The 22,516-nt window shown below is 33.3% G+C and overlaps 3 protein-coding genes across 3 annotated transcripts; all 3 read left to right on the forward strand.

Annotated features, from left to right (window-relative positions):
* Positions 1 to 953: 953 nt before the first annotated feature.
* Positions 954 to 2,018, forward strand: BDBG_03901 (uncharacterized protein; the record flags this gene model as incomplete). Its single annotated transcript, XM_002625796.1, has 3 exons — positions 954 to 1,117; positions 1,166 to 1,652; positions 1,707 to 2,018. The coding sequence occupies 3 exons, from the start codon at positions 954 to 956 to the stop codon at positions 2,016 to 2,018; spliced, it is 963 nt and encodes a 320-aa protein (XP_002625842.1).
* An 855-nt stretch (positions 2,019 to 2,873) lies between these two features.
* BDBG_03902 (uncharacterized protein) lies at positions 2,874 to 3,509 on the forward strand (the record flags this gene model as incomplete). Its single annotated transcript, XM_031721451.1, has 4 exons — positions 2,874 to 2,926; positions 2,987 to 3,075; positions 3,133 to 3,308; positions 3,348 to 3,509. The coding sequence occupies 4 exons, from the start codon at positions 2,874 to 2,876 to the stop codon at positions 3,507 to 3,509; spliced, it is 480 nt and encodes a 159-aa protein (XP_031578009.1).
* Positions 3,510 to 10,966: 7,457 nt separating this feature from the next.
* On the forward strand, positions 10,967 to 11,197 carry BDBG_16913 (uncharacterized protein; the record flags this gene model as incomplete). The annotated part of the gene is made up of 1 exon (XM_031724767.1): positions 10,967 to 11,197. The coding sequence occupies one exon, from the start codon at positions 10,967 to 10,969 to the stop codon at positions 11,195 to 11,197; it is 231 nt and encodes a 76-aa protein (XP_031578010.1).
* Between the last annotated feature and the right edge of the window lie 11,319 nt (positions 11,198 to 22,516).

The following is a 22,516-nucleotide window of genomic DNA, read 5'->3' on the forward strand; positions in this document are numbered from 1 at the left end:
ATGAAATATGATAAGAGATCTATAAGTTACTTATTAATTATGTTTTTCATATTCTAAATCAATATATAAGAAACTTACTTATCATATATTTAGTTTGAATAAAGATGAGAAAAGAAAGATCTACACAGTCAGTAGAAAAACTCATCTATTTCTTTATATTATATACAGTATATATACTGTTAATCAGTTGATAACTGTTGCTATATAACAAAGATAACTCTCAATTCAGTAATCTTAAGAGCATCAGAATTATGCTCTTAAAGAGAAGAGTATTATCATACTTCTAACTATATTAAGACTCTGCTACAGTTTCACACAGCTTATTACTTTTATACAGATGATTTCATTCTATCTGAATCAGTTTTCAATCACTCTATAACATCATTCAGATATATCATAGAAAGATTTAATTAATAGATATAAGAACTTCACTTCTATACAAGATCAGCAGATTACTCTTTCTTAATAGTGAGATGCTGCTGAGGTATCACTCCAGCTATTCTCACTCATAGAATAGAAGAAGGGTATTCACTCATTGTCTATATAGAATAGCTAGATGCTGACTTCTCATCAAAGAAGTCAGTGATTCATTTTTCTTCTACTGAAATATATACAAGAGTTACTGTGTTCCTTATACAATCTTCTTAGTATACTAAGTATCATATCTGTGATATTCTTGCAATAACCCTGTAGCCTATGAGCTTGCTATTCAAGCAAGATAGTCAAGCCCACTCATACAGCTTCCCAAACAACTACCCCTATGTGACGCCGCCGACAAGCCACCGCTTCGGTTCCGTCACGTTACAGACAGTCTTAAACCTCCTGATCCTGTGATCAGGAATTGTATGATTCAGATATCAGAGACTGGCCAGCAACATTCAGACTCTTCAGCTCAACATGCAGAGCTTGAGTACTGACAGCTTTGACTGTATGCTATGCATCATTATCTGAAAATGCCCAGAGAGTCAGAGAGTGACAATCTCATGATGAGACCTGATCATGAAAAGACTGACAAGACAGTGCTCCATGAGATGACTGTTCTTGCACAAAATCTTGGTTTTGACTCTACACAAATCACAGATCTCATCAAGCTATCTCTCAATCATCAGATCGCGCGGTCTGTTCTTCTGAAAGCATAGAATTCAGAGCAGTTTCAATACAACAGTGGAATATTTGAGACTCTTATTGACTACATCATAGAATGCTTCTCTCTTACCATCCTCATTGAGCGCCAGCTCTCTTGCGATTTCATCTCTAACAGTGAGACTAAGCTAAATGCTCAGTGTGAGCTCCCGCATGCCAGAGCGCAGCAGCAAGATCATCAGTTTCTCTTCCTCAATCAACTGCATACTGATGAAATGCCGGCGGGTGGGAAGGTCTCTACATTGTTCATGAGACAATGTGTCTATTTTGCCTTTTTTGGCAAGCCACTGACATCTCCACCTTCTCAACACACTTGGGTTGAACCGGCTCCTTCAGCAAGTGATCCATCCAATTTGTCAATATCACCACTTCTCATGCCCGGTGACAGTCCACTTGCAGGATTCGGACAGCTTCCTTTGCAGGCAAACAATGGTTATACCACTGAACACAGCGAGCGAAGCCCAATGCAGCTAGAGGTGGCAGAGAGGGCGACTGCAGAAGAAACCGGAGTCTGCAGAGAAGAATGAGAGATCGCCTTGCGGGACGAACAAGCACGAGAACAGGCTGCCGACGAAGCCCGGCGTCAGAAGGAGGCTGAAGAGATGGCAGCCGCTGAGGCTGCCTTGAGACTTGCCCAATTTCAGAAGGAAGCCGAAGAAAGAGCAGCCACCGAGTGTTATGCTGCGGAACAAGAACAGCTTCGACAAGAACAACTGAGGCAGGAGGAGGAAAGACAATATGCTGTGGAACTAGAACAGCTTCGCCAGCAGGAAGAGGAAAAATTGGCCGCTGAACAATATGCCGCGGAACAGGAACAGCTTCGACAAGAACAACTGAGGCAGGAAGAGGAGGAGGCAAGAGCAGCCGCTGAATGATATGCTGCAGAACAAGAACAGCTTCAACAAGAACAACTGAGACAGGAAGAGGAGGAGGCAAGAGCGGCCGCTGAATGATATGCCGCGGAACAGGAACAGCTGAGACAGGAGAAGGAGGCAAGAGCAGCCACTGAATGATATGCTGTGAAACAGAAACAGCTTCAACAAGAACAACTGAGACAGGAAGAGAAGGAGGCAAGAGCAGCCGCTGAATGATATGCTGCAGAACAGGAACAGCTGAGGCAGGAGGAGGAGTCAAGAGTGGCCGCTGAACAATATGCCATGGAACAGGAACAGCTTTGACAAGAACAACTGAGACAGGAAGAGAAGGAGGCAAGAGCGGCTGCTGAACAATATACCGCAGAACAGGAACAGCTGAGACAGGAGGAGAAGGCAAGAGCAGCTGCTGAATGATATGCTGCAGAACAAGAACAGCTTCAACAAGAACAACTGAGACAGGAAGAGAAGAAGGCAAGAGCAGCCGCTGAACAACATGCCGCGGAACAAGAATGGCAGAGGCAAGACACAGAAGAAGCTGCAACTGAGCAAGTTAAACAAGAGCAAATTCAGCATGAAGAAGAGGAAAGACATACTGTTGAGAGAGCTAAACAGGAACAGATTCAAAAGAATGCTGAGAAAAGGGCAGTTGTTGAGCACACAGCTGAAGAGGCGCATCTTCAACAAGAAGTGGAAGAAAGAGCTGTTGCTGAGCAGGCGGATTAAGAGTGACTTGCAAGAGAGGCAGTGGAGCCAGTACAGCTGCAGCTGAGGGAATAAGAGAGGGCAGCTGTGCCAACAGCCGCAGCAGAGACACACACCTCACAGCCTGTCACACAGCTCAACTTCGCATCCTTCATGCCCATTAAGGGTGATGATGCTCACAGCATCATTGACCCTGCAAGCACTGAGTGAGTGATGAACATCGCAGACCTCCCTCTAGAAGTTGAGAGTTGAAAAGCTGCTGAAAGCACTACTGGATCAACACAGTTGAAAGTCTCCCAAACGCGGAAGAGCAAGCTGCAGATACCTGGAGGCATCTCAAAAGCTTCAGAGAGAGGTGTTTCTTCACAGGGAACTGCAAGAAAAGTCACTGTCAAATGATCTTTGAAAACAGGCAACAGACTCCAACACTCGCAGCCAGATTCACAACTTCAAGGGGCATCCAGGCTCAAGGATGTGTCAACCAGCGCTAGAATGGTCATGATCATTTTCAAGGCTCATGAGCAAGGGAAGTGGGTCAACACTTATAAGATGACCATTAACCCATCTGAGCTCTCCGACCTGTCCATGGTGAAGTAAATGACTAAGAAGAATGCTCAGAACTGACAGGCGACCTTCTATGACAAGGACCTGAAACTGATCGCTTCTGCACAGTGCTTTGACACGGCCATTGAAGATGGAACCAACACTGTCTTCATGGTGTTTGGCAGGGAGCTGAATGTCGATGAAGAGATGGTGGCATCTGTGTCACAGAATACCAACAGCGAATGAAAAAAAGAGAGAAAGACCAAGCATCATGCGTGATCAAAATGCGGGGAGCTGGGGCCCTTTGGCCATGACTCCTTAGTCGCCACAGAACCACAGAAATCGATTCAATGGCCTCTGCCGTCCACAGGCCAGCATGGCCACAAGTTGGTCATCTTTGAGCCTACCAGGTTCATGGACCTCGATCCATGAACCTGTCAGGCCTATTGACTCCTGCCTCTAGCATGGCAACCTAGGTCAGTGAACCTACTGCACATGTTCTTAAGCACTGGCCATAGTACCCCTTCCCTTAGTCATCGTGCTAATGACCACATGGTGTAGTCCCTGGCCTTTTGTCAATCTTCTTCTGCCACTGTGCCTCTGGCCTGATTGGACTTCGGTCCTCGGGTTGACCCTTGAGCAGGGACGGTTTTTAACTGAAGTACGTATGTCTCTATACTTCGATGAGCTACATGAGTGGGCGAACAGAATGATGACTAGTCTTGCTGATAACCTTAAATTGTCTATTCCCGGTATGGCGAATTTGACAACCGGCTGGTATCATTATTGCTTGGGATTGATACCAACTGCTATCACAATCGCCATTATTGCCATTATTACTGAATATACTAATTACTCAATATTCTAGAAGATGATGTTGAGTTTTCGATGATATCACATTAGATCAAAATCTCCTCACTCGAATCTGGATGAGACCTTACAGCACAGGTAATTTTTATGTTGTTGCAATTGTAACAGTATTTGAATACATCTTTGAATGAGCTGAATGATGAAAATATATCTAGTAATGAAAAACAATTATATTTAAATAGAGCAAATGCTGACCAGCGGGTATACTGCAAAGATGATGCAACAGTATATAACTGCTTGTGCCGAAGTCAAAAAGAGTAGTGCAATGGCAATATTAATTAAATGTGAAAGGGAAATGGAAAGGCAGGTAAGAGTGTGAGGAATTGTGAATAACCTGTGAGACAAGCAGAGGCTTTCAGACACATATGAAATCTTGATGATTGACCTTCTCACACTGGTTGCTGCATGGGGATCAAGATGATTGAAAGCTCAGTGACAGACAGTCAGTCAGAGCACTGAGTTCACTGAATTGTGTAAGTATTCTGTACTTGACTGAACATGTAACAGTTTCATGTGCAGTTTCTACATGAATCAGAAGCTCTTTCAGAGTTGTAAGTCTCATGTTGCATATATTACAATTCAGCAGCTGAAACTTATTCAGATGCTATCTCTGAAAATGTTTAATAAGATCTTTCAGTTCACTGAAGAAATAGATCTGATCTGACAGTATAAGGTTGATATTTTACAGGCAGATAAAGCATATTTTGAGTCAGAGCTTTATTCAAACTGCTTGAGTAACTGACTTCAGAAGCATGTCTGATAATAATTAATTAATCACTTCTGTCTTATAAGTGATCAGTTTCACTGTGATTGACTTGAGACTGAAGTTACAGTTATATTAACAGTAGATAAGATCTTTCTCAACACTGCAGTATACAGAGATTATATAAATGACTCTAATTCATCATTATAGTTCTGTCACTAAAGTGATTAATAGTAATATCAGAACTGCATTAATTATTATTATTATCTTAAATAGTATGTACTGCTTTAGTTCACTTCTAATCTGCTTATTAACTATCTTTTCAGATAGCTGTTACTCACTGTTAATTACTAGCTGTTTCTATCAGTACTGCTTCAGAATCTCACACTTAAGTAGTATTCTTGTGGTTCGGAAGAACGTACGACCGCCGGATAATAACGCGGCCGCTTCCGAACTTGCTTACAAATGTAAAGGGGCCATAGCGGCCATCAATTAATTTAGTGTACAGTATATAAGAAGCCAGTGTACATCTGTAATTATATGCTGGCTCAAGCAATCTTTGAATCACATCTGATAGCATGTCTAAAAATCAGTAAGAAGCACAGGCTTCTTCAGAGTGTGATAATTTCATCTACAAAGCAATTTACAGTTATCACATCAGTGTGATTCTAAAATGCCTTAAAAGATAGCATATGAAGAAGTGATGAGTGAAAGAGCATCTGATTAATACTACTCTGCTTATTAAAGAAAAACTTCACACTCAGGTGAATGTCATGTATGTGAATGACTAAGATGTGAGAAAAAGAATAAGAGTGATGAATCAGATTCAAAGAAGACTGCTCTCTACTTAGAAGAATAAAAGAAGAGTGATTATCATCAGAGTTATACAATGATAACAGAAATCATATAATAATATAGTGATATAATGATATAGTGATATAATAAGATAGTAATATAATAATAGACATTATACAATCAATGAGAAATCACTGAAATGAATATCTTCTCTAGTTAATATAAATAACACTCTTCTCTGCTATCTGAACTGAAAGATATGCAGAATCTCTCAGAGAATTTACTTGAAGTAGTAAGAAAAACAGCTGAGACTGCTGAACTGAAATTGAAGCTCTGTACATATACAATAATTCTAAATGAGATTGAGACCTTGTGTACACAGTGACAGGCTGAGACAGAAGTTAAGTAATAATTAATATTCACTGTGAATCAAGTATTCACTATGAAGAGCTTTACTAATGCAATTATTATCATCAATAAGAATAGAAGAAAATCAGATCTTAGATCTGCAGTGAGAGATTAAATATTTATACAGATAGATGACTACACTAAATCTGAAGATCTTATCACAATTGTTTATAATCTTATCAGAAGTGTATATATTATCTGAGATTACTGTGCAAGATGAGAATCTGAGTATGAGATATATCAAGTCAGAAGATCTGCTGAAGCTATCAAGCTTTAATAGCAACTGAAAAAATAATGCTATAATCAGCTGACTAAGTCAGATATGATTATATTATTGAATTGAATATGAACTCACAGACAGATAGTTAATAAAATTTTAACAAGTTTTAAGATCTGCTGTGTTTCTATATGAAAAAGTGAAGTTATTATAAATGATCAGTGAAAAGATGAATCTCACATACTTAGAGTGATATTCATTCTTATAAATATGAAATGAGTTTTTCAAATGAATCTTACATAACTTTAAGAAAGTGAATGCATGAGATAAGCATTATAAATGCTTCACTGAGTGTAGATAAGTGAGTAATCTTATATCATACTTTATATACTTCAGCTTACACTATCTCATACTAAATGAAGAGCTTTTAACATCTTTCTGTTTATCAATCTTCATTCATGATCTTACACTCAAGTTAAGAGTGAAATGAAAATGCTTAATCTCACAGTCAGACACAGTGAAGAAAGCATATAACATTTTCATTATACAGAAATAAGTAAGTCAACTATGATAGAAAATACTGTAATTAAGTATATCTTAACAGAGAATGAGTAATCAGACTTCTATGATACAAGTCACACATCTGAATATAATGAATCTAGATTTGAATGTCATTGCTAAAGCACTGAATTCTCTGAAAAAGAGATTCTCTGAGTGAAAACCTTGATATTGTAAGTATTGAGCTTGCTTCAACTATGAATATCAAAATCATGATATAAAAGATTGCACACAGCATGTGCAGTCAAGAGAGTTAAAAAACTAGCAGAATCAGTGAGCTCAGAGACACTCACTGATATTCTATAAAAAGTCTTCAAAGTAAAAGAGATATCTGTGTTAGATAACTCTCTGAATTCTGTGAATATCAAGAGAAAGCAGACTTCTGACTGAGATGCAGGTGAGAATGAAGCAGACACTCATCTCAATGTCTTGAGACCTGAAATGTTAATATATAAAGAGCACTTGAATAAGAATTGAGAGATGGCTGCAAAAGTATTAGCAGACACAGAAGTGTCTACACAATATATTGATAATCATATAATTCAAAGACTGAAAGAGATTCACTGAGAAAAGAATTCCTGATGTATAAGATTATCTGATAACTAATATTTGATATCATCTGTAAGAGTAAGAGTTCTCTTATACTTCAGAGAATGATCTTGCTATATTTAAGCATGAGAGCTGCAGAATGTGAAATATAATCTTATTCTCAGACTTGATTAATTTCAAAGATTTAATTCACAGATTCAATGATGTACATGTTATATACAGTTGACTGATAGAAGAAAGTAGTTCATATAATTCTATTAACTGATATGAGAAGAACATTTCATATCTCTGATATAGAAGAGTTAAATCTGCTTATGTATTAATAAGTAAAGAGAATAATTTATAAGACCTCATCTGAAAGTATTCTGTATGTCATATGAGACCTGAAGGCAGAGAAAACCAAGATAAAGAATATGCAGAAGAACAAGTGTATGAAGAAGCTTCTGAAGAAGCATGAAAAGATCTTCTAAACAGATTTTTCATCAGAATTGCTGCTGAAATGAGAATTTGTACATGAGATTGACATGAGAGATGTGAAACCAGTCAATCAGAATGCATATTCTCTGTCACAAATACACCTTAAAGACCAGAAGTGTCAGATCACAGATCTTCTAGAATGTGATCTTATATAATTCTCATCAAGTGCATGAGGCTTTTCAGTCTTATTTGTGAAAAAGACAGGTGAAGAGTGACAGATGTGTATCAATTATTGAGTACTCAACAAGCTTATAATCAACAATGAATATTCACTGTCACAGATTCAACAACAGTTGAATACAGTCAGAAATACTTAATATCTATCAAAGATCAATCTTCTCTCAGAATATTGACAGATCTGTGTAGATGAACTGTCAGTACTATAAACTGTGTTTAATATATAATGAAGAAAGTTCAAATTTCTGACAATATTATTCAGTCTGATAAATGCATCTATTATCTTTCAAATGATAATGAATACAATTCTTCATAAACAGAATAAAACCTTACATCTTATATATTTGAATAACATTCTAGTCTTCTCAAACTTATACAATGAATATCTGAAGTATCTTGATAAAGTGCTTATAACTCTGACAGAGTATAAGCTCTATATTAAATTAACAAAGTGTGTGTTTAAAACAGAAGAGTTAAAGTTCATAGAATATATAGTGAGTGATGACTGTATACATCTCATCTCAGAGAAATTGAATGTCATAGTGAGTTAGTCATGACTAGACTGACCGTGTGACCGTGTCTGGGACCAGGACCAAACTTTACAGTTGTCACGTTGCCTAAAAGCATTACTCCTGGTCATGGTTTGTATTCATCACATTGATTTCAAATCCTGTTATTTCAAATATTAAAGATCTCAGATTCACTTTTCAAATAAAAATCTAGTCTCAGATAAAGAATATGTTTGAATTCTTAGTCACATTTTCATTCTGATTTCATTATTGAAAATGGCATTAAATGAGATCATGAAATCATTTCTCACTTACATAATATCATAACATAGTGCTCATTTGTTGAAAATTCAACAGAGAGTATTATCAAATATCATTACTTTTCTAAACACAGATTATAATCAATATCATTTTAATTAAAAAAAAAAATGTATAATACAAAAAATAACAAAAAAACAAATAACAAAATAACAAGAAAAAATCACAATAAAAAAAAAAAAAAAAAAAAAAAGAGAAAGAAAAAAAGAAGAGAAAGAAAAAAAGAGACAGAAAGAGAAAGAAAAATAAAAAAAAAAAGAAAAGAAAAAGAAAAAAATAAAAAACAAAAACAAAAAAAAATCAAGATTACAGGGCTGCAGCACTCTTAAAATACTCACTTCTCAGAGTCTTCACAATGTTTATCACTAACTGTGTATCTCTCACAGTGAGGGTAACATAGCTGTGATGAGTTATTGCCTTAACATCATCTAATAAATAATCAGTATATATCTATATAAATGTGAATAATTAGAAAACATACACTTAAAAAGTGTGGCCAGGGTGGACTCTGCTGTCACTTGAATGACATCAAGGACAGAATGCTGGAATTGATGATTTCTCTCATCAATTTCATGAACAAGGTGCATGAAGGTGGCCTTGAGAAATATAAGATCTTCAGACTTCTGATAGAAACAGATCTCACAGAGAGACTCTATTTTCATCATATCAGAGACTGAGTATTATCAAAAAGTGTTACTTCAATGCACATGCACTTACTGCAGTGATTCACTCTCTGCACATATGACTGAGAGTTGCAGCTTTCTCATGCTGCACAGCTCTCCCTGAGATGCTGCTGCTGATTTGCAACTCACACAGTCTCTCAGTCCAGCACACACTGTGCATATGCAGCTCTGTGTGCTGGGGCCGTGTTGATCATTATGGCCTGGCGTGATACTCACTTTTCACAGGCCATGTTTCATTTGATTGAGAGAGAGGAGAAGGATGTGACTGCTGTTTTATTTGAGAGAGAGTGAGTAATTGAATCTATAGAAGATAATTTGATTTCTTCTACATTTGAAATTTGATTAGTCTATACTCTTCAATTTGAGAGTTTCTGAGAGTGTTTTAATAGTTTTCATATCAGCTTGAAATTAGTGATTGATTGAAGAAGAGAAAAGAGAGAAGAAAGAAATAAGAATAACTTATCTTTATAATATGAAAACAGAGAATTGCTGCAATCATTTATCCTAGCAATAAAGATCTGTTTTCTGCATGTATCTCTGATACAGATTATATAATAACTGTATACAAAGAATATCAACAGTACATGTATTGAATGAAGATGATGTTGCTATACAACACTGTAGCTGTTTCTGTACATCACTGAAAGCTGTTAATATTTTCTTTAAGTCTCTTTATATTTGATAAGTCAGTAATATATTTCAATGCACTCTTTCTTTCATCATCATCATTATTATCATCATCATCATTATTATCATCATCATTATCATCATCACTATCATTATCATCATTATCATCATCATCATCATCATTATCATCATCATTATTATCATTATTATCATATTATTTCTGACTGCCTCTTCTGCCTTTACCTCTCTTCAACACTCACTGAAATCAATCATGTCATCTCTCTTCAAATATTCTGCGGTTCTGTGAACCATCAAGGCATGTGAGCGCTGTCACAGATTGAAGAGAGAGAAGAAGAAGGTGTTCAAGTGAGAGAAGACAGATTGTAAGACATGTTATAATGCCTTGAAGAGACTCTGTAAGAGAGCAGAATGATAACAATTTTAAGTAATGCTTCTGATAGATTTAGACTGAACTAAGTATAGAAATAATGCAGATAACACTGCCTGTGAGAGATTGAAGAAGAAGATAGTGAAGAGCCTCATGCAGCAGCAGTGAAACCAGAAGAAGTTCTGAGAATGATTTGAGATCAAGATGAAGAGAGAGAGAGAGAAGAAGAGTATTACTGTAAATAAGTAATGACAGAAGAAGATTAAGAGAATGTTAAAGTAGAAGATAAAGAAGTCAAAACTGATAAGTTTTTTATTTATTGAAAGATAATGATTTTTAATAATACTTCTGTTCTCTAATTGATTAGCAGGAGCTGGCAGAGAAGGAGGGAATTAGAGCCTTGTTCAGGTCTTGAATGCACTTCATGATTCAGAACATTGAGAAGACAGCTCTGCTCTCTGAGTATGCTAATCTGCTTACTGCTGAGATGGAACCTGAGACAGCAGACCAGGAAATGCAGGATTTTGAGATGCAGGTTGACCTGGCTGAGAGGGAGCAGCAGAAACCCTTCTCTGAGAAGACAGTGAAGAGAGATTTTGAGATAATTATCATCTCAGATGAGGAGGAGAAGAAGAAGAAGAAGAATGAGAAGTGAATTATAAAGAATGATAAGAAGAATGAGGAAGAGAAGAAAGATAATGAGTAGAAAAAGTTTTTTTCTTTTTATATTAGTTAGTTATAAGTTCATAATTATTAATAATTGAAATTAATTTTGAGTTTTTAAAAATTATTGTACAAGTTGTAATCAAGTCAGGAACAATATATATATATATATATATATTTAACTATCATGATTCATAAATCACTATAATGTATAAGTATCAACATTTTTTCAACATTGATATTCACAATATTAATATATTTTTAATGATATTATCTGATAACACAATTTAGTAACACTCTCTTTCACAATATTAATATATTTCAAGAAATATAACAGAGATTAATCAAGATTGTTTATTTACTTTTATACATTGATGATATTCAATCTGAGTTAGTACTAAAATTATAACTAAGCTAAGAAACAAGATTATTTTCTCTTATATTAATTCTTCTTACACACATCAGTGATCAGTTATTGAAAATAAATTATTATCTTTCTCAAATTATTATCATGTCTTCTGAATTCACTTCTTTCACTTCTTTTACTTCTATTGAAGATTCACAAACTCTTCAAGAAATCACTGTGAATCACAAAGTCTATGTTATTTACAATTCAACACAGAATGCTCTCTTTCAATTATGATGAATAATCACTTCATTCTTCACATCTGATTTCAGGTCATGAAATTTATGAAAAACTCAACATAAATATCAAGATGAACTATGAAATAATTATCAACAGGTTGTATTACAGATTACTGAAGAGTCATCTCTCTGCTGCAATCACTGTAACTCTATTCAGAAACATTCATCATGAACTGATCATGACTCTGAAGAAATTTCTCAACATCTGAAGTCATCAGAATGCAGATAACAAAAGAAAAATAATCAGAAAATTACTACTGAGCTGATAAGTTACTCTATCAGATAACAATTTTTGATAACACTAACTTTCTAATTTGAAGAAAATCATGTGAAAATAATCTTATATCAGTACTCTGATTTCACAACTCTCACCTGATAACTTCTGTGAACAATTACTTCACATATGTATATCTCTGAATCTTTCTCTTCAATCAATTGAAAACCCCGAATTCTGAACACTTCTTCAAATGCTTAATTCAAATCTTCATATTCCACATCAATCCTGTCTTCAATCCAACCTTGAGACACACTACAAAGTCAATATGCAATATCTAGAATCAGAGTTGAAGAATCATTGAAGAGTGTCTCTCACAGTGAATGCATGAACTAGTACAAACAATCTTGCATTTATGAGAGTTACATGTTATTACATTGATGAGAACTGGACTTATTGAGAGATATTAATTGAATTTGAATCATTGATCAGTAGTCATACTAAGGATTATATGACAGAGATATTAATAACTATGATTAAAAATGACTATTGAAATATTAGTCTCAGTCTTCTTACAATTACAACTGACAATGCTGTGAATAACTACACTATAATGAAGAGCTTGGAGCAAAAATTGGCTTTGCATTCATGAAATAATAAACAAGATCATATTCTCTGCATTGCTCATATGATTCAACTTGTGATGCAAACACTGATAAAGAATCTTAACATTGAGACAAAGAATAATGAGATGACTGATTCTTGGGATGAGAATGAGATGAAAGTGATTACTCAAGTAACTTTTGCATTCACTTTGCAAAAGATAATGTTTTTTAATAACACTTTTTGATATTACTTTTTGATAATGCTTTTTAATAACACTACTGTTAATTTTGAATAGATTGACTAATAATTTAAATATCATAGATTTAAAACATTGCTAATGTGATTTGTACCTCTTCTAAATAATAACAACAATTTCATGATATTCAATAAACAAACAAATCAGTCACATCACTGAATATGATACAGAATGTTAGAACACAGTGAAGTTCAACATATGAGATAGCTGTTTGAGCTCTTTGATTATATCAGACAATTGATCATTGAGTGCAACACTCTGATCAGAAAAAGATTCAGATATTGAAACTTTCTGATATGAAGTGAACTCAGTTGAAATATATGATTGATTTACTGTTTCAGTTTTATAAGACAATAAAGACAGTCTCAATCACTCATACACCAATGCTGCAGTCAGTCTGATGAGTGTATAACAGTTTATTTACTCATCTTGAGAAGCAGTTGAATCACTTAAAAAGAAATTCAGTCTGAGATGATGCTATAGCACAGGCTATTGTTACTGTAAGGGATAAACTGATATATTACTACAGCAAAATGAAACAATCTTTTGCAGAGTACTATGCTGTAGCAGCTCTACTAGATCTCTTCTGTTCAGTTAACATCTACACTTCTCAAGATTGAACAGAGGAGGAATGAGACTCATATGTTAAATTAGTCTGAGACTACTACAATGTCAACTATCAGAGATTTGAACAAGCAGATGTTTGAGATGTGAAGACAGTGAAATACAATTCCCTAGTAAGTAATGATCTTTGATAACACTTCATATCATATAGAACTATAATACTAACTTTGAAACAGGACTTGCATACATTGATTACAACTGAAAATCAGGCAAAACTACATGCTTATAAAACTGAATTTGACTGCTATTTTCAAGATAATCTGACAAATTTACACATCAAATCAATTCTAGAGTTATGAAAAATTGTTGAGAGTACATATTCAACTGTTGCACTGATGACACATGATATTCTGACAATTTCATTGACAGAGGTGAGAATGAAGTGAAAGTTCAACTCAAGTTGAGATATTTATCACTATCACTGAGAACAATTACAAGGAGAAACAATCAAGAAACTCATGATTATAAAACATGAAATTATCAGACAGTTTAATATCTCTGATCACAGTATATCAGAGAAGTGTAGTTTTCATGAGAAAGTGAAGAATAAACTTGCACAAGAATGTATTTAGTTGTTTCATGAGTGTTATCAATAATTGTTACCAAATTCTGATTATATAAGCAATCACTGAATGAACTGAATGGGACTGATTTTAATCTTCAGTCTCAGTCTCATTCTGATTTTAGAAGAATGATCATCTTTCACAGTTTATTCTGAAAAATTACTTTCATTTCACTGTTCTTGAATTAAATCTGGTCATTTTTCATGTCATTTCTCTCAGAAATGGTCCATTTTCAGATTTTTTTGAGGCTTGGTCCTGGTGGAACTCACGCCAAGAAATGTATGGGACCAGACCAAATGGGACCAAATGTGAAATTTATGGTCCCGGCGGCCAGTCTAGTCATGACTGAGAAACATATATTATATACAACAGTTTCTTGAGTTAATCTCATATTACTGTAGATTCATCAAGAGTTTTGTATAAATATCTACATCACTCTTAGATCTCTTAAGAGAAACAGATGCTAATCTGTGAAAGAAGAAGTTTCAGTCAATCATCTGAAATACTGCATGTGAAGAGGCTTTTCTCACACTGAGAGAACATTTAATAACATTCTCAGTGTTTATTCAATCAGATTGTAATAAACCTTTCTACATTGAGACAGACATATTTAAATAAGCTATTAGAGACACTCTTTTACAGATGAGTAAGAACAGCAAGCTGCATCTGATCATATATAATAATAGAAAACTATCAGACACTGAGCTCAATTACTCAGTGTATGAAAAGAAATTGCTAACAATCAAGCACACACTGGTGTTATGAGATAGATATATCAACAACAGATATATAAGAACAGTAATCACAGATTATGAAAGCCTTGTCTATCTATAATTGATAATAAAACCTTTTAAACACTTAGTATATTAAATCTCAGAGTTTTAAGTGTATAATCTATATATTGAATACTGAAAGAAATCAGACACTGTGATATCTAATACAATCAGTCACAGATCTGATTTCATGAATAAGAGTTCTATGAACTGAGCATAAGAGAAGTTTGTGTTAAACACACTAAGAGAGTGTAAGAAATCAGAATGAGTGAACATAATAATCTCTCACTTAAAGAATAATAAGATGTTGAATGATAAGCATCTTGTAAAGATGATAGAAGAAATACTTCTGAACTTCAAGCTGAGAAAATTAAAAAATGATATTGTGCTTTACTATAATCTAGAATACATGAAAGCTCTCTATCTAGAATATTTATTTAGACATGACTTGATAACTCACATGCATAAGAAATTTAGTCACTTAGAAAGTTCTGAACTTATAAGTATACTCAAATCAAGAGTATACTGACTAAGCATGGCTGAGGACATTCAGACATATACTCATGAGTGCCTGAATTGCCAGATCATGAAAGAATCTAAGAAAGGATTAGAATGTGAGAAAGTGCAACATCAGATAAAATATATAATACAACTATTTAAATAATAAGAGATGAATCTCATAGACATATTGTCATAAATATTAAATGAAAATCATTGAATAATCACTGCTATTAACTACACTACTGACTGGCCAGTTATGAAAGCAGTTTCAGAGATAATAGAGAAGATAGTGACAAAGTTTCTACACAATGAGATCTATGTCAACTATGAAATGCTGCATGAGATTCTAACTGATAACAGTGCAAATCTTGTAGAAGAAGTGATAAGGCATTTCATGAGTCAGTTACAGACAAGACATTGTAGAACAACATAATATTATTCATGAATAAATGAGAAGATGAAACACTTGAATGAAATCCTGAGTAACATGCTGATAAAATATCTAGTGAGCAAGTCTATGAGATTATGAAATGAATATCTCAGTCAGGTGCTATTAGCCATGCAAATTCAGTAGCATGCAGTCTTCAAGCATTTATCATTCTACCTGTTGTATGAATTGTATCCACACATTTCAGAGAATGCTTCAGAAAAGATGAGGAAGAGAATAGCAGTTACAGATACAGCAGAAACAATAGTTGCAGATGCAACAGTCACAGACATGAAATCAAGATTGAAAGAGATCAGTTATACACATGCAAAAGCTAACAAGTTACTCCTGAATCAAGCAATTCAATCAAAAAGAATATGAGACTCACTAGTTAAGAAATCAAGTCTCAAGATGAAAATGTGAGTTCTCATACACAATGAGAGTTCTGAGAAGTTTCAATCTAGATGGTTTGAGCTCTATAAAATACTTAAATCACATTCTCTGAAAACATATGCATTGAAAGAATCAGAGAGACAGATCTTACATAACTTAATAAATGATTCATATTTTATAAAAGCAAAGATGCAAGACCTGAGTGAATTATAATTATTCACAGCACTATTATCAGTGTTGAAAAAGAAGAGACTTATAATTAAAAAGTCTTACAAAGTAAGAGAAATCATAGATACTTATAAATCAGATACTCTTACTTATTCTGACCTTTTCACAATTATAAGAAAAGAATGAGAAGAAATGAAGAAATCAGATGAATATTACACTTCAATAAGTAATGAGACTGTAGTTAATTATATGATAATATGCTGCAGACAGCAGATATAACACAGTAAAGAGCAGTCTCAGAGCAGCAGACTTGCATGTAAATCAGATTGCAGAAGAAAAAGAAATTCAGAGTTGAATTCAACTGTTTATATCAGTTCAATTATGAAGATAACAGAGAATGAAGCATCTGAAACATTCACAGATATATAAGACTAAGTCATCTCAATCTCTGAGAATGCTCAGAGATCAGATGAGATTAGTTTCAATAAGCTGTTCACTGTAGTGATCTGAGTGAGTGAAGAGAGACAGTATAATACACAAGACAGAATTACAAGATGAAAGCTGCTGAACCTAGTCACTGAACACTGTATTATATAAAGGTCATATAAGAGTAGTAACTAGCAGACAAAGGAAAAGTGTAAGAAAGAAAAGAGATAATGAATTGATTATCAACTGTAAGAGTCAGCTGTAAAAAGATAAATGTTATCATACACATCTTATTCATTTTTATACATTATATGTTTAATCTATTTTCAATATCACATCATCTGAAAATATCAAAAATAAAGAAAATCTCAAAACTTAAGATCTGTAAGAAATTTGAGAACTGCAAGTCACTCTCACAACAATACTGTATATATCTTCAATTCCTCTATCACTCTGTATACAACATTAATGTCATTTATCACAAGATTAACTAAAATGTCAATATAGAAATGTGTATGCATACATGTAGAAAAATTAAAGAAGAGTATAAGACTCAAAGAATCAGAAGTCAAGACAGAGAAGATAAAGACAGAAGAAATGAAAGAAGAAGAGAGTACAGAATCAGATGAATAATAGCAGAAGTCACTCAGAGCTGAACACTTATAATCTGATATATATACAACCTTCTCTGCAGAGAAGGAAGAGAAAGTGATAGAAGAAGCTTAAGAGTGAGAGAGAGTAGTCTCAGCAGTATTATTATCTTCAATTCAAATAGTCTCTGACACTGAAGTAACTAAGAACTATTGTTAGTGTATGAAACTGTAAAAATAGAGATAATAATTATTGAATGAATATCTGCTGGCCTTAGAATTGTACATATAATTACAACATATATAAGACTTCTCAGAAAGAGAGAGAGAAATACAGAAGAATGCAGAAAGCAGAATACAGTGTACAAACAGCTCATTCTCATAATAATATCTTAGACAAGGTGTATAAGTCTCATATCTGCAGGTGTAAAAGAGTACAACATCTGTGTTTCTGTTTCTGAAAACACAGATATCTTTTACCTGCATCACAAAGTCAGATAACAGATATTAGAGAATAGATTAATATGAATCTATTATTCTGAAGAAATTTATCAGAGCAGATATCTTTATAATATTAAACTTTACAGTTGTAAAAAGTTTCTTAGTATCTGTGAACATCATGACTTTATATATAATAAAACTCATAATGATTTTCTCTAAGAATAGGAAAATCAGTGTTAGAAAGAGAAGATGAAAAAAGAAAGACTTACAATCTTAATACTGTTAAGAAGAAGAGTGATTCTTCAGTATAAATGAATAATTGTCTTATTATAAATATTTAAAATGAATATAATAATCAGTGTCTGTGACTGAGCTTCAGATAGTTATATCATACACAGTCTTTATATAATAAATTGTTTTAGAAGTCAGTAAGAAGAGCAGAAGTATATACACTGAGAAACATAATTCATTAAGTCTATACAACATTTTCTTGAAACAGGAAGAGCTGATAATGAAAGCAGAGACAGTAGAAGCAGAGGAAGCAGAAGTAGTGAGAGTGAGAATCATAGAAACAGAGCTAGTGAGAGTGAGAGAACTGGAAACAGAGATAAGAAGAGAAGATTGAGAGAGAGCAGCAGAGAAAGAAACAGCAGTAGAAGAAACAGAGAGAGATATAGAAGACCTGATCACACATAACATAGACAATTTCTTCATTATTGTATTCTTCAAGTTTGTGATCAATAATTCAACATTGAGTTCACTATTATCAGTGAATGCAAATCTGTCAACATGTGAAGATTCTATATGAATAAAAACAAACATATCAGTATCTGCATTCATGCAAAATCATGTCAGAAGACATAATCAGAAGCCTGCTGAGAAGACAAAGAGTTAAGAGTGTATAAGAAGATGATGAAGATGTGTCATTCATAGTAGTATGTTCTGATAATTATTAGAAGATAAACAAGTTCTGATCACATTTCACAACATGTTATACTTACTGCTAACAAACTGCCTGATATAAGTACTACAAGAATGCTTGTTATGAGAACAGAGAGCCATCATCAGAAACATGTATAATATGATAGATGAACAACAGATAGAAGGTGTTGAATGAGAGAAGAGGCAGGAATCTTGAATGAGATAATGGCATTTGATGATGATAATGATGAAGAAGATAATTGAAGAATGAGAAAAGTTAGTGAATAAGTGATGTAATATAGTAAAAGTTTCTTTGTAAGAATGTACATGAAATGCTAGCTGAATCAGAGATAGGTCACATAATTGTGAACACTAGTAGCATGCTAATCTGCATGAAGCTAGAATGTACATCATGGTCACATGAGCGTGATCAAATCTCATGAGAGAAGATATAATTTAGAAGAATATACAATCACTGGATAATAATGCAGCCACTTCTGAACTTGCTTATGAATGTAAAGAGGTCATAGCAGCCACCAATTAATTTAGCGTACAGTATATAAGAAGCCGGCGTACGCCTGTAATCGTACGCTGGCTCAAGCAACCTTTGAATCACATTCTCACACATTGCTTTGCACTGCAGAGCTGGTGAATGACTTTGTAATATTTTTAATTTCATCTCTCATACTTCTCAATCTGATGTCTGTATCTCTTCTCTTATTAGTTATCAGTCTCAGTTTTCTTTCAGTATCTCTGTTCAATCTTGTCATGAAGTCAGCTTGCAGCAGAGTCACAGTATTTCTTCAGATATTTAACTTTTCAGAAGATCTTCAGAATGTGACTCAGATAATTCACTAATCTTAACTGCTCTGACATCAGCTTTTATAAACAGTGAGAGTTAATAAATTAGCTTATTAAGTATATTATTCTTATTAGTACTTTCTGCAGCTTAAGATTATAGTAGATGCTGGGAATATCAGTAATAATATTTTAATTCAGATAGAGTTTAATAAATGTATTAATACTAATATACTGAAGTATCAGATTCTGAAGAGAATTACTTATATCTGCTATCTAATAATATTAACATTAACACAACACTTCAGAAGTAATAAGTGAAATAGAAAGTAAAGTAATCAGAAGAATAGAAAAATAGATAAATACTTACAGCTCGTATTATAAGTCTTCATAGCTCTATTACAGGGAATATACAGCTTTGCAGTCTGATTAAAGTCTATAATCTCACTACTCTTTCTCATCTGATTTCATAGTGATAATGTGATTATTTGTTTCTTATATATAATTCAGACATCATCTCTCTCACAGATTATCATGCAGAAGATGAACTTGTTAAGTATATTATTTCACAGAGACAGTTTCTGCTGATTAAGTCTGTTCACAATACTCAGACTGTACAGCTACTTCACAGTTTTAATACTTAGTAACTTAAATATCTGAATATGAAACAGTATTCTTAGAAGAAAGACATGTAAACTGAGTACTAGAGTGAGATTATAGATAATTTTCAGAAGTTAAAATATGTTACTAAGTAGAGAGTTAGTCAGCTTGTAAAGAAATAAAATAATTACAGAGTATAAGTGAAAACTTATACATTCTTCATACTCAGATAAGTCTTGATAAAGTAAGCAGTCAGACTTACACACAGATATAATATGCTGAAATAAGAGTCTTAGATCAGTATAAGTATAAGATTAAAATAATAAAGCTGAGTTAAAATATCTAGCTAATTATCTGTAACATCTGTGAGCTGAGTGTAGAGAATTAGCTGAATATACACTCAGCTGATCTGAAACTTCATCTTATTAATTATTAAAAGTATATAATTGTACTTAGTAAGATTGTTAATATACATAGTCTCTGATAATCTCACCTTACAGCTGAGCTTTTTCTTATCAGTGATGAGCTCAATCATCTGCTATGATAATTTAGATCAATGAATATACTTAAAAAGAGAGTGAGAGATAGATTAGAGACAGTACTTACATTCTATAATTATATTATAATTAGAAGATTAATGTTATTATCAGTGTCTTACTTATAGATCTGTAAATACTACTTTCAGAATATTATTAAGAAGTTAACTACTTCTATCTCTAAATATCTTCTTCTACTCTTGCTATAACACTGATCACAGACTCAACTGAGAAATCTCTTAAGGGATTGAATTAAGAGTATCTGATAGATATAAAGCATATCTCTCTTTATATATTTATAGTATCTGAGTCTCTTCTGATCAGTGCTTGTTCTACAGTATATCTGAGAATTACACTCACTGATGTTAGTAATTATAAGCTCTATCTATTCTGGTAATAATCTGTTACTTTAAGTGACACTGCTGAAGCTGTTTAATATCAAGATTAATCTTCTCAGTCTTATAGTATTTAGAAGAAGAGAGCTTATCTTCTTCTTAAAACTTCTTATTACTTTCATCACTCTCATTACTATCACTGATTCTATCAGTATTATTATTACTATTATCTGAAAAAAATATCACTAATGTAGTTATTAATGTAGTCTGACCTGCTATTCTCTTTCTCACTGAACACAGTTATTTTAAGTATTCAGATCATAGAGAGTCTTTCTATTTATAATAAAAGATTCAGAACATCATCAGATAAAAATAAAGAGTAGAAAGAGAAGAGAGAAAGTATATTAAAATACTACAGATCTCTATAATAAAATAAAGATAATAACAAGCTATCTACAGCTACTTGTACAGACATCTGAAGTATAATCAGAAGTAAGAAAGCTTATCTTCATTTTCTGAAGAGAAGAGAGATAAATAACAGAGAAGAAAGAATTTATTTTAAGTTCTCAGTATAAAAAGACTGTTGAAAAAAGACAGTTCTTCTGCTCAGAAAGTATAGATAAGAGTGAGAGAAATAACTAATAAAAATCTATCTTCAGAAGATTACTGTGATTCAATATATAAATATTAAGAAGAAGATATGTAATAGTATAGATTAATAAGTAAATAACTGAAAATAATGTTAAAACTGACTTCTTTCAGCTATTCACTTACTATAATATTATTTCTTAAAGTAAATTAATTATATATTTTAACTAAGTTTACTTTATATTAAAAAGTTTTAATATCTGAATCTTTTTCTAATCATGTTATATATATATGACCACGAGTTATTTATACGTGTAACCTACGTATTATTCACGTGTTTATACACGTATTCACATGTTACGTGTATAAATGCATTATACATGTAACTCTTAGTATGCCTATGTATTCTAAGAATTACTTATTTTTTTTAACCTTTTCTCATTCTTCTTCTAGCTATTCTACTTAGAGAAATTAACTATCTTTTATATTTTTAATTATCTAGTATAATAATAATAGTATGTCTATATAATAATCTCAGTCAAGAATATCTTAGTTAAGATACTACTATAACTATTATTACAAGATTACTCTAGAGTTTATAATAGATGCTGTAAAAAGATTAAATACTTATTAATATAAAATAATCTGTTGAAACTGATTACTATAATATTAAGATCTAACTTTTATTATTAAAAGTTATGTGATTCGGAAGAATGTACAACTGTCAGATAATAACGCGGCCGCTTCCGAACTTGCTTACAAATGTAAAGGAGTCATAGCGGCCACTAATTAATTTAGCATACAGTATATAAGAAGCCGGTGTACATCTGTAATTGTACACTGGCTTAAGCAACCTTTGAATCACATCTGATAGCATGTCTAAAAATCAGTGAGAAGTGCAGACTT

The sequence above is a fragment of the Blastomyces gilchristii genome (genome assembly GCF_000003855.2).
Source record: "Blastomyces gilchristii SLH14081 genomic scaffold supercont1.6, whole genome shotgun sequence".
Classification (NCBI taxonomy): domain Eukaryota; kingdom Fungi; phylum Ascomycota; class Eurotiomycetes; order Onygenales; family Ajellomycetaceae; genus Blastomyces; species Blastomyces gilchristii.